The sequence below is a fragment of the Branchiostoma floridae genome, chromosome 18 (genome assembly GCF_000003815.2).
Source record: "Branchiostoma floridae strain S238N-H82 chromosome 18, Bfl_VNyyK, whole genome shotgun sequence".
Lineage (NCBI taxonomy): Eukaryota > Metazoa > Chordata > Leptocardii > Amphioxiformes > Branchiostomatidae > Branchiostoma > Branchiostoma floridae.
The window spans coordinates 15,895,681-15,908,000 of record NC_049996.1 but is presented as its reverse complement, the minus strand read 5'-3'; the positions used below and the strand labels follow the sequence as shown (position 1 = coordinate 15,908,000).

General features: G+C 41.6%; 2 protein-coding genes across 2 annotated transcripts; both read left to right on the top strand.

Moving 5' to 3' along the window:
• The first annotated feature begins 3,603 nt into the window (after positions 1-3,603).
• On the top strand, positions 3,604-8,119 carry LOC118405484 (protein N-lysine methyltransferase METTL21A-like). Its single transcript, XM_035804986.1, has 4 exons — positions 3,604-3,633; positions 6,344-6,548; positions 7,197-7,354; positions 7,958-8,119. The coding sequence occupies exons 1-4, from the start codon at positions 3,604-3,606 to the stop codon at positions 8,117-8,119; spliced, it is 555 nt and encodes a 184-aa protein (XP_035660879.1).
• A 524-nt stretch (positions 8,120-8,643) lies between these two features.
• LOC118406082 (calmodulin-A-like) lies at positions 8,644-11,581 on the top strand. The gene is made up of 5 exons (XM_035805944.1): positions 8,644-8,776; positions 9,212-9,360; positions 9,944-10,078; positions 10,686-10,808; positions 11,322-11,581. Exons 1-5 carry the CDS (start codon positions 8,713-8,715, stop codon positions 11,370-11,372), a joined length of 522 nt encoding a protein of 173 aa, XP_035661837.1. The 5' UTR covers positions 8,644-8,712; the 3' UTR covers positions 11,373-11,581.
• The last annotated feature ends 739 nt before the right edge of the window (positions 11,582-12,320 follow it).

Genomic DNA, 12,320 nt, shown 5'->3' with positions numbered 1-12,320 from the left:
AACAACTCCTAGTTTACTTTTAACATCTGATGGCAGCTCCATAGAGCGGGTTTCCGACTTCAAATACTTAGGTGGTTTCACCGATAGTCTTCATGATATGAATGTTAGGATAGCCTTGGCATGGAGTGCCCTTCATTCATTGCACAGAGTTTGGAAATCCCCCATCAGAAAACAAACCAAGACAAAACTCTTTCAGACATGTATTGAAACAATTCTGTTGTACGGATCTGAATCTTGGCTTATGTCCAAGACACATTCTCAAAAACTCAACGGCACATATACAAGGATGCTTCGTCTAGTCTACAACTGTCCATGGTGGAAACATACTACAAACAAACAGTTGTACGGACCACTACCAAAAGTTTCTACAAAAGTGAAACAGCGTCGGCTGTGCCTTGCGGGTCACGTGGCACGAGCCAACGAACCAGCTGGTAGACTATTGTTGTGGTCCCCCGACAGTAAGAGAAGAGTCGGTCGTCCAAGCTCAACTCTCAAGAAACTCATTGAGGAAGAAACAGGACTGGAGGGGAAAGGTCTTCTTACGGCGATGAAGGACAGGCAATTCTGGAAGGCCAACTTCGTTTGCATCACCTCGCAAGAGGAGGAAAGATGATGATGATGATGCATTTAAAGCTTCAAGAAAAATACAATTTCGGCATCACCAAAGTGAAAATGTTTCACTGGCATAACATCTACTATTATAATATAATTACTATAGTTGTTTAACGTAGACCTGAAGAAGAGAGTGTGATCATTTCACAACAGAATTTCAAAATGTGTTCCCCCCAAATGGGAAGTTACAGCCTGTCCATGCTCTCAGTAACCCAGGAGACTAAACCGGCCTCCTCGCAATGGAGGGGGCCTCTCAATGACAGGGAAAGAGGTTGCAACGTAGGCAAAAGAAGATATTGTAGATAAATGTTCAGTCCATGTGGACAGTTCCTCTCTGTGACTTTGAGTATGGGGCAGCCATAACTATAAAAACGTTATTACTACATGAGCCCTTCCACCGTATACCCATTGCAGGTTACCAGTGACAAGTGCACTACGATTCTTATCTATACAGTGTTTTCAAGTAAGACGTGAGCTGTTGGAAACCTACATGTAACTTGCCCTATGGTGACTCCGCATACATAATACATGTCGAAGTCTGTCTCCCTACTTTCCAGGAAAATCAGTAGCTTTCAAATAGGAAGAATTATGGAAATGCAATCTATCCAGGCGCGTCAATTTTTTAAAAACTTGATTGAGGAATATCGTGGACTTGTACTTGACCTGTATTTCAGTACCAAGGACGTCGCCCGTACTGGCACGGCAATGTTAGCATGGAAAGCCGGTGTCAGTACCAAGGACACATTACTGTACAACACCGCGCCATATAGCCGCGCCCTATAACTGCGTTAAGCCTTTGTTACACATCTTGTCCTAGCCCCTGATTACTCTTCTGATCGCATATAAGAACTTGAACGACATTTAAAGACTAGTAGGCAACCTTATCGACGTCCAACTCCCAACTACAGATGACTTCGCTCACCTAAAGTCCAATCCATCGTCTGGAGAAGGCCTGGAGAAGGTCTGGAGACCACGGCAAGCTATTCTGGCCCATGTTGTAACAGATACGCTACAGATTGAAAAGATACGAGTTGAAAATACCGGTCTAGACTCATATTGGTATCTTGATTAGTGAGAGTGGCGTGGTGAGTACTTGAGACTTCTTTTACTGTGACCTCTCACGACCCTGTACTCTCACGGCCCAGATCAACGTCAGATAAGACAATGGCCCACCCGTATAATGAACCCTAATGTCTAGTTCATTTTCTGACCACTTCATTTGAAGAGTCAATGTTATTTAATTATGGATCGCCCACAGGGAAAATTACTTTCTAGTCGGAAATATTTTTCTTCAATAACTTACTATATTTTCTTCATTTTGCGAAGCGACTGTACGGTACAACAAGATACTACCGAGGCTTACACGAGGGTACGGGTAGCTTATAACTGTGAGGCAGACAGATAGAAATTAAGGAAAGCCAAGAGTTAGTAAAAATTCCGTACTAAAATTAATTTGGAGATAAAGAAAAACAAACAAGCAAAAATAGAAATATGAAAGAAAGAAAGTACGTACTTACATTTACGTTAACTACTTGCATTACCTTTGCTAGAAGTTTACTAGGGTTGGTGTGCGTTTTGGCGTCTGCCAATACGAAACACAATAATGACAGGGATGACCTAAATAAAGGCATTGACAAGACCTCGAAATTGCTAAATTCTTAGTCCCATAGCGACTTGCTTTAGTACTGCAACGTAACTTCCGTAACTTTCTGTTTTCTGTTTTTCATCTTTTGCTCTGCACCAAGCGGTCACCAAGAGGGAGTGGTAGACACACCTAATGATATATCTAAACCAAAGTCAAAGCAGAATTGCAAGGCACATAGCGTCATTATGCAGGTTGGATGTAGGAGGACTTGATTGGTGATTACAATCACCGTGATTCCTACGGTTTAGAGGCGCCCTTCTATATGTAATCACGGGTAAGTGTCTGACCCGATGCGGTCCTTTACAAAATGGAAGAGACTGACTCAGAAGAAAATGTCGCCCGTGCGTTCCTTTGAGAAATCCGCGTGTCGTTCAACTTGGTACGGGTAGAATGGACATACATAAGAGAGCATAAATAAGCCAGTGATGGTGATTTTGTCGTGATTGACGCCGTCTTCAGGGATGCCTGTAGCAAATGAGACCGGTGAGTCTAACTGTTACTGTAATGTGTATTCCCCTTTACTGTACGTGAGCTACATATGATAAGATAAACAGGGCAACTGATTGAAGTGGGATATTACTAACAGCTCCGTGGCTTCTTGGTATGCACATTGCCTGTCATTTATGCCGAAAATATTAACGATAAAGAAAGTGTCTAAACGTATAGGAAATACATGGGTAGGGTCGGCATGGGTCTAGTGAGTTTTCCAACAGGCTGCGACAGCTTAGCGACGAATGTTTGACAGATGATCACTCAACGAATTTCATAGATTTGTTTTTAGATTATGTGTGCATTGATGTCTTTTACACTGATCAAGTCATGGAAATATGAGATGCTTCTTGACATGCTTTCAAATATCACATGATAAAGCATATCTTCTGCTTGAAATATAATTCAGAAATAGTGCGCTTTAGTACTATTACAGCAGCGCTTTGTTTTAACTAAACAATTGTTGTCTCTGTTTTAACGCTAGTTCACCTTTATCCGCAGGGTAACCTATAACCGTTGTTTTTCAAAACATCACATCAAACCGATGGGTAGTAGTTTTAGACTGCAATATACTGAAAATATTGCAGTTTGAAACCAACGTCCGTCGGTGTGATATCTCCGACGACCTTAAAAGCAACGGGTATAGGTTACCCAACGGATAAATGTGAACTAGCGTTATATATCATACCAGTATTTTCGGCATTCGTCGCAGCGGAATGACCCACATCACCGAAGGACAATAAAAAACAACAAACTCGAAACAACAACAACACGTGGAAATCTTTATCACGTACTAAGAACCCGAGGGGCCTTTGCTGTGTGTTCTCCGCCATCTACATCAGTTTTAACTCTGAACCATGGCAGCCGCCCTGTCCTCATCTAAACTGGTGAGTACTGTTGTTCTTCACATTAAGGAGATGTCTTAAACTTCCCACTCACTTCCGGACACTCTACTGATAGCATGTTTAAAAAAAATTGAAATATAGAATGAGTTTCAAAATAAAACTTCTTTTTACGTATTGTACTTTTGTCTTTTGGATGAAACTCTTACATCTTGCTTTATTTTACAAATTTGAAATCAGGGGTTGCGCAATCTAATGTTGGTCGCTGTACCATCGCTCAGCTATCGTCGCGTAGAAGGAGCCTAAAGCTAAGGGCACAGCCCGCCGTACGTGCAATTTGTCCGTACGTTTTTTTTGGAAGACCACGTCCGCCACGTATTTCTGAAAACGTTCAGGTTGTACAGGGCAGGCGCGTCGACCGTACTGGCACGTGCGGGGGGTGAATCCGCGGCGCGATGGCACACAAAGTTTTGCCTGCACGTTAAGTTCTACGGCGTGTCTGTGTGCTCCAAAATCCGTCGGATTCCCTACGAGTTCGTACGGAGGCGGTACTTACCATTTACGGATCCCAAAAGATTGCCCACGTTTTGGCACGTAGACAGCACGTATTTGCATGTACGATGGGTTGTGCCCAAAGCTTTAGTAATGTTCACTAACGTTATAAGTCTAGACTAGAGGTTGGTGAAGGGTGACGTATGATGTGATTTAAACTCAAGTGGATCCGGTGTGAGAACAAGAGATGATTTCCTCTGGAGACGGAACCTGATTACAGGAGACGACTGGGGGAGCAAAATTAAATAACTGCACAATGAAAAGAACCACTGGAGAAAAACATACATCAGTTATTTAGATGCAGGGGACGTCAAATTATTCCGGTGTATTTACACTCAATAATTCCTTTCCATCATTTATTCCTCCATTCTGGAGAGCTATGATGTAAAGTATATACATGACGTAAACACAATAAGACGTTGTCATAAAATAATCACTTTTACACACATCCATCCATCCATCCATCCATCCATCCATCCATCCATCCATCCATCCATCCATCCATCCATCCATCCATCCATCCATCCATCCATCCATCCATCCATCCATCCATCCATCCATCCATCCATCCATCCATCCATCCATCCATCCATCCATCCATCCATCCATCCATCCATTCATTCATTCATACATCAGTTATTTAGATGCAGGGAACGTCAAGATATTCCACTGGTGCATCATAGTGTAGCTTAAGTCACTGCCGTCTTTGTGGTGGAAATGTTGTCTGTCCACTGATAGGTTTACGTCCTGTTGTTAGTATGATATTTTTAGAGCTAACCTTTAAACTAGAATAGTCGCTTACTATACTGTTTACCAATATTTGTATGCCATTTTGTCACCTTCAATTAGCCTCCGTCCAAGATTTTGCAATAAACTTATTACTTTTGTTTTATTCATTTATTTTACAATCTCCAGATGTTTACCCGAATGGAAACTGAAAAGACAGATCTCGAGAACCTCACAGAAAAGGAGAGACATCTACTGGAGACGAATCGGGCTGGGTAAGACATGCTACTCCAGTTCTGTCTCCTTAATCATAAAATCATAACGATCAAACCTGGTCTCAACAACTACTCACGGGACAGAGGGATCACGGTTGGTGAGGGGGAATAGCTGATCCAGACAAACGCAAAACAACAACAACAACAACAACACTACACTTGCACAATACATGCTGTTCCCAGGAAAATATCTACAAAAGTAAATCTCTAAACTACAAGAGACGATTGTACGCATGATGTACAGTTGCAATTTTAGACAGCGTTTGTTTCAGCTCTCTATAAATAATGGACTGATCCTGTCGAACGCCATATCGAACAAATAGAACCCCCTCTATTCTATTTCGAACACCTGTCAAAACTGCTCCCGTGGGACAGAAATGGCTATTTTTGACAGAGGTGTTCGAAATAGAACCATGTTCGAACAGGGGACAGGGTTGGGGGATCGGTCCATTTGAACCCGCTCTACTCTCTCTCTTAGACCGGCGCTGAAGCAGGAGACTATTGCGGTTGGTCCTCACGAAATACGCCTGAACATCACCACATGTGAGTGTCTGTAATAAGGCGGTTCACGGCTGCAACTTCGCATGCGTAACGAAATGCATTGTGGGTAATATGTCAAAGGTTAAGCTCCCTGAGTAGTAGACTAAAACGAATGTCCGGACATTTATCAGGCATGGTGTTGACAAGAACTGTTTGCATATTACCCACATGCGCAGCAATAACAACGAAACTACTTATGCAATGTAGTTAACTACAAGTTGTATAGTACGCACAACTTTGCGGGAAAAGTATAGGTTGTATATTAACAATAGCCATTCCTGCGTTATTTGATACCTCTGATTCTTAAAATGTAAGAAGTTCACATCTAGATTTGTTGTTTGCTAAAACGTGCGTGGAAGAAAAAATGTCTTTGTTTTCATCCTCAGGGGGTTCTGCATTGGGTGAGCGGATTTGGCCCCTAGCGAAGGTAAAGAGATTTACATCTTAACATTCAACTCCGTATGTTAAATGATTTGTAAGTCACATACGAGTATTATTGAGGCAAGACAATAATAAAACATGTCAATTTTACAGCATTAAAACATTGTAACATGTTACGTCAATAAAGGTTAGACATCCAGGTAATGAGATACTAGCATATTCTGTCGATTCATTCTTTTATGAAGAAAGTTATCCACTAACATTTTCCTCTTTATTTCTAGGTCCTCTGTTGTTACCTATACGCTCGGCATGACGTGTTGAGGGGCGTGGCTTCCGTCCTGGAATTAGGGTCGGGGACGGGACTGGTGGGGATCCTCGCTTCCCGGATAGCCCGCATTCCCGGAAGGGTGGTCCTGACAGATCACGACACAAGGGTCAAACGTTTGCTCAACATGAACATCGAGGAAAATTTTACAGATTTAGCAGGTAATCTGCAAATTATATACTAGTATTGGTTTATTGATAGAGTGGTAAACTCATATACTAGGAGTGTGAAAAACGATCTTCCCGACATTAGAGAGCCTATGTGGAAAATCGCGAAAAGCGCCCCCTGGATGCAGCATCTATCTATCTATATCAATCTATCTCTCTGTCCATCCATCTATAGCTATCTATCTATCATTTAATCTTTCAGTCTATTTGTCCATCCATCCATCCATCCATCTATCCATCCATCCATCCATCCATCTATCCATCTATCTATCCATCTATCCATCCATCCATCCATCCATCCATCTATCTATCCATCTATCCATCCATCTATCTATCTATCTATCTATCTATCCATCTATCTATCTATCTATCTATCTATCTATCTATCTATCTATCTATCTATCTATCTATCTATCTATCTATCTATCTATCTATCTATCTATCTATCTATCTATCTATCTATCTATCTATCTATCTATCTATCTATCTATCTATCTATCTATCTATCTATCTATCTATCTATCTATCTATCTATCTATCTATCTATCTATCTATCTATCTATCTATCTATCTATCTATCTATCTATCTATCTATCTATCTATCTATCTATCTATATGTGTATACTTACATCTCTCCCACAGACAGCCCACGCTGTGCGCACCTGAAGTGGGGGGAGGGGCTGGAGCAGTTTGAGGTCACGTACGGGACCTTTGACCTGATCCTGGGTTCAGACCTGCTGTACACGCGGTGCGCATGTCTGCCGCTGTTCCGGACGGTCGGAAAACTGCTGCACAAAAAGGTACAAAGAATAACATGAAACTCCAAGATGAGATCTCCGGGTTGAGTTCGTCTCGAAAGCTTCCCCAAGTTAATTGAACTTTAGTTGTGTGTATGTTGTTTAAATTTCCGTCAAAAGTAACAAAGATCATCGCGGCTATTACGACTTATCACCGACAATGTATATTGACCAACGCAGGCGCAGTGCACACAGTGAAATAGCTTATAATGACGAAGCACGCAGCATTTCTTGTTTACTGATGTGGATTTGCATGTGCAAGCCGTTTAATTGCACATCACATTTGCCAGTGATTTGCCAGTGTATTTCGTGCAATTATCCGAATGGTGCAACAAGGCGAAGTTATCCAGGTGGACCACACCGGTTTGGGATTTGGGGATTCCGTGCAATTAACAGAAGTGTGCGGTAGTCCGCCGTGCAATTAAATGGCTTCCACGTGTGTACAAAAAAAGTATAACTTGGTGAAACACCAACACACAACTCAATCTCGAGATTATTGTAGCTAACAACATGTTTCTTTTTACATTTCAGCCGGGTGCCTTGTTTTTATTGGCGCACAGAGAGAGGAAGACAAGACTGAAAAGATGCATTTATCAACATTCCAAGGAATGCGGACTGACTTGCCGGGAGATTCCCCTGGCCGACCTTCCGGAGTGTCTGGAAATGACCAGAAAAATGGACGAACTTTGGTACGAAGCAAACGGAGCAGCTCTGCGTAAGGCGAGCTGTATATTCGAGTTCAGATGGAATCTGATGGGCAGAAGTTGAACAGAACACACTACAATATGACATGTATGTTAGTGCAAGTACAATGTTTGGTCAACATACAACATGTTTAACGCTAAGCGTAGGAATTGTGTTATTCGTTTATGAATGAATATTTCAACATACCTAACAGGTGATTGAACATACGTTTGAATTTGACTTTCACTACAGTAAGACATTCTAGAAACGCCTAGAAATGTGTCTTGGATTAACATTTTTATGTGTATTGTGTTGCTTTCGATCGATTTACATGAAATAAAGAATTTCAAATCATCATAATGTCCTTGCAGTGATCCTGTGTGCCAATACAATAATTGAGGAAAAATTGATGTGATAGTGTTTTCACAACAGGTGTCGTTCGCATACTATCCGACAGGAGGCGTCGTTGCATATGATTGCTATGTTGCCATTTTGTCAGGTTCCAGAACATGACGTAGTCAATTACAGTAGATGCTCTAGAATAGACTCTTACGTAATAATAAAGTATCATTGAGAAGCAACCAATAGTCGATTGATGACATCAGAAAAGCGATGGTCAGAATAAATAGCTCTTTAGCGTTTACTAGTAAAACACAGGAGAGGAACCACACAGAAAAATGTGGCGAACGGCAAAGAAAGTTCTGCCTCCGATAGAGAAGCGAGAGGAAACGGAAAAATTAGGTATTTTGTTTCATATTCTTCTTGATGAAGTCCTCTTTATAATTTCCAGTTTGCTTTGATGTGTCGTTTCTTGGCAGAAGGGTGGGCGGGTGCAAGTCTGCCTCGGGTGGAATGGCACATCCTTTTTCTTTGTTTCCATTCATGAGTGGTTTCTTCTTATATTATGATGGTTTTCAGTTTGGTCTCTGTCTGTATTACTAAAACTGTTTGTATACCCAAAATAACAAAGGAATGGTTATCTAGCTTTTTTGTTTGTTTGTTTCTTTGTTTTGCATACCCGGTAAACTGCCTCATGGCGTAACACACCAGGTTTCTCCTCAACTCAACAGTACATGCTGCATATACGGACAGATTGGTTTGATCGGAATTAAATATGAAGTTCAACATTGCAGCACACGTTAGAGACGTGTTGTTTTTCCTGGTTGTGTGTTACAGAAGAATTATTTGACTTCAGCGCCGAGCAGATAGCGGGGTTTAAAGAGGCATTCTCTGCATACGAGGATAGCAACGGGGACGTCACTGTGGAACAGTTGGGGATGGTACTGGAAAGGGTCGGTCAAAACTGTACCAATGACCAACTCACGGTAAATATCCACAGGTTCAGATGAAACCTTCCACTTAAGTCCCTGTCACACAAGAGGGTCTGCATGGGGGTGGGTGGGTTGATAACGTTTAAGAGAAAAAGGCATGCAGACCCTCACACATAGCCGACAATGGCCTCACATCCTTCTTCAGACCCACTCTCCAAACACAGTTTGATAGGGAAAAATCATTACTTTTCCTGATATGCCGTCTTTTTTCCTGTATACTAAGCTATTTCCATGTGGGGATAACTGACAAAAAAGCCGGCATATAAGAAAAAGGTCACGAGTTTTCCATCAACCGCTGATTGGAGAGTATCTACTGCTAGAAAGCTCTAAACGTATCACAGCTGCGATCTCACAATCATCGATAGAGGGTGCTATTGCTACAACATCGAGCTTACCGTACTGCCAAACGCAATGAATTTCAAATATATTGGCAACACGAAGTGTTTAGATCTATGGTAATATGACTAGCAACATAATAGTGTATGATAAAACCAGGATACATGACATTAAGAAATCAAATCATAAAACTCTAAATACTTCAAGGAATTATAATGTCTTTGATTCCTTCTTATACAAGGCCCTAATGGAGAGGGCTGACCTGGACAAGACAGAAAAGATCAATTTCTTGGAATTTCTCACCGTGATGGAGAAGAGAACAGAGAAGACAGACGCCTCTGTCGTCATCAGCGAAGCCTTCAGAACATTTGACACGGTGAGCCTTGTGAGAGCTAGACAGTATATTCACTTAGGCTACAGCAGGGAACGTTTTATGGATGGGAATGGGATTCTCCTGATATTCCGAAAACTTGTCATGAATAAGAATACAAATCTTCTCCCTCCGACGATGGTCAACATGATTGACAGGAAGCGAAGGACAAAAGATCAGAGTTACGGGAGTAACAGGAAGTAGAGTTCATAGTTGGTAGAATTAGTCATTTATTGACCCTCTATGTTCTAAGGGCCAAAATTACGACAGTGTCAGGAAATAAAGCTCACAGTCATTTATCAACCTCATCACTTCAAAGGGTCAGATATACTGTAGTGATACGAAATAGAGTTCATAGTTTGTAGAATCAGTTATTTATCAAGCTGACAGATAGCCCAGGGGTCAATGGCTACTAATTCAAGGGGAGGTGTTGCTTTGGTATGATTCGGCAGCTGTATATTTTCCATTTGTTTGTCACGTTCATCGTACAGGGACAGGAAGTGGTCAATGGACATATGTAATTAATCAAAACCTCAATTGTTTGACCAGTGAACTTCAATTTAGACATTCACTAGCGGAGTATGAGGTCTCTGAACTCTTGTTTGTCTTGAAGAATGGCGACGGCCATCTGAGTGTGGAAGAGTTACGTCACGTGATGACGTGTCTGGGCCAGCCAATGACAGACGAGGAGGTGGAGAACATGATCCGGCTGGCCGACATGGACGGAGATGGAAAGGTCAGTAGAGGTCAAAACATTTGCTAGCAAATGCAACATATTTCTCGTTCAAGCTTTGCAAAACGTCAATCAATATTCAAGCGTGAAAATTCAATTTGCGTTGGCAAATGTCATCCAGAAGGAAAGTTGAACTGTAAATTTCAGTGCAAAATTTGGGATTTACCAAACTTTTCGACCGTCCAACTCCCAGCGGACCAGAAGGACTCGTCTTAAGCAAGCAAGTAAGCAACTCCCAGCCGTTGTCAAGAAAAGAGCAATCTACGTCAGTGACGTCACGTTATGCAGATACAACTTATGATCCATTGCTCACATAGTCAGTGCATTACGTGGGTAACAGTACATCGCCCATTCCTTAAGAAGAACTCAATGGTACAATTTGGGTCCAATTTCATCTTTGGAAATTGCAGTTTTTAATAGCTTTGCCTTTTTATTCACTGCTATGAAATTTCAGTCTGCTCTGTTAGTAAATGATCCACAATTCTTAAAACACTGATATTTTTTTTCCTATTTCAGATCAACTACGCCGAATTCACTGCTATGATGTCGTCAGATGAATATGACTGAGATGTGCTGTACGCAAATACATACATTTATGTTTGTGCCCCCCTCCCCCCATGACGACATCTTCAACATGAGTTAGTACACAGACCAGAGAAAAACTCCAAGTACTTCGAGCTAGTTCATGTCTAGTTCCTGCCATTATCAAACGACTTAACCTAAAAGTGGTCAGAGTCCGAAATGGGAGTTTATTGCGATAAAGGTACAAATTTGGACTTATTCTAAAATGTGAAATTCCACACAAATACCAGGCAAACGGTTTTCCCAAAGCAACCCAAGTCTTTTTTGTATTTTGTATTCATTTAGATACTGTAGATACCCAATTATCGTTTGTGCCAAATCTGCCACTCCGTGATGGAATGTTCTCTGTAACCTACTAACATGAGTCTAATAGGTACGAAAAAATTAGTCAAAATTAGTCAAAATTAGTCAAAATTAGTCAAAATAGGCAGTCGAAGCATCCGGATGTCTCGCGAGATTTGATTACTCATTAAAGTGATCACTGCCGAAGTCTCGCGAGATCTAAAGACCAATCATCTGCCTGCTAAGTCTCGCGAGATCCGACAGACTGTCTGCCTGATTACTGCCGAAATCTCACGAGATTTGATGACTCGTCTAAAAAGAGAAACATGTCTGTCTTAAAGGTCACTGATGATAAACCGGGAGATAGTGACGCTTGAAAGAAACAAGAGGGATAAAGAAATTATGAGATGATGTAATAGTTAATTAGTCGGTCGTCTATAAAGGGCACAGTGGAAGATAACCTAGCATCTGTCTATCGTGGAGGGCCTGTCTATCGTGGAGGGCCTTTCTTCGGGGTACTGGCAGCTTTCCCCCGCCCGAGTCAATTTTGCCACATGATGTTTTACGGGGTTGGATTTAATCTCAAGGGCCTTCAAAATTAACTACCCACAATGCACCTCACTGCGCATGCACAGTTCAACCCGCGAGATG

Bases quoted from the DNA above. Each gene is read 5' to 3' on its own strand.
- LOC118405484 (XM_035804986.1), top strand. From the start codon at position 3,604: ATGGCAGCCGCCCTGTCCTCATCTAAACTG. The intron at 3,634-6,343 runs GTGAGTACTGTT...CTTTATTTCTAG, and splicing joins CCCTGTCCTCATCTAAACTG to GTCCTCTGTTGTTACCTATA. The intron at 7,355-7,957 runs GTACAAAGAATA...CAACATTCCAAG, and splicing joins GAAAACTGCTGCACAAAAAG to GAATGCGGACTGACTTGCCG.
- LOC118406082 (XM_035805944.1), top strand. From the start codon at position 8,713: ATGTGGCGAACGGCAAAGAAAGTTCTGCCTCCGATAGAGAAGCGAGAG. The intron at 8,777-9,211 runs GTATTTTGTTTC...TGTGTGTTACAG, and splicing joins AGAGGAAACGGAAAAATTAG to AAGAATTATTTGACTTCAGC. The intron at 10,079-10,685 runs GTGAGCCTTGTG...TTTGTCTTGAAG, and splicing joins CCTTCAGAACATTTGACACG to AATGGCGACGGCCATCTGAG.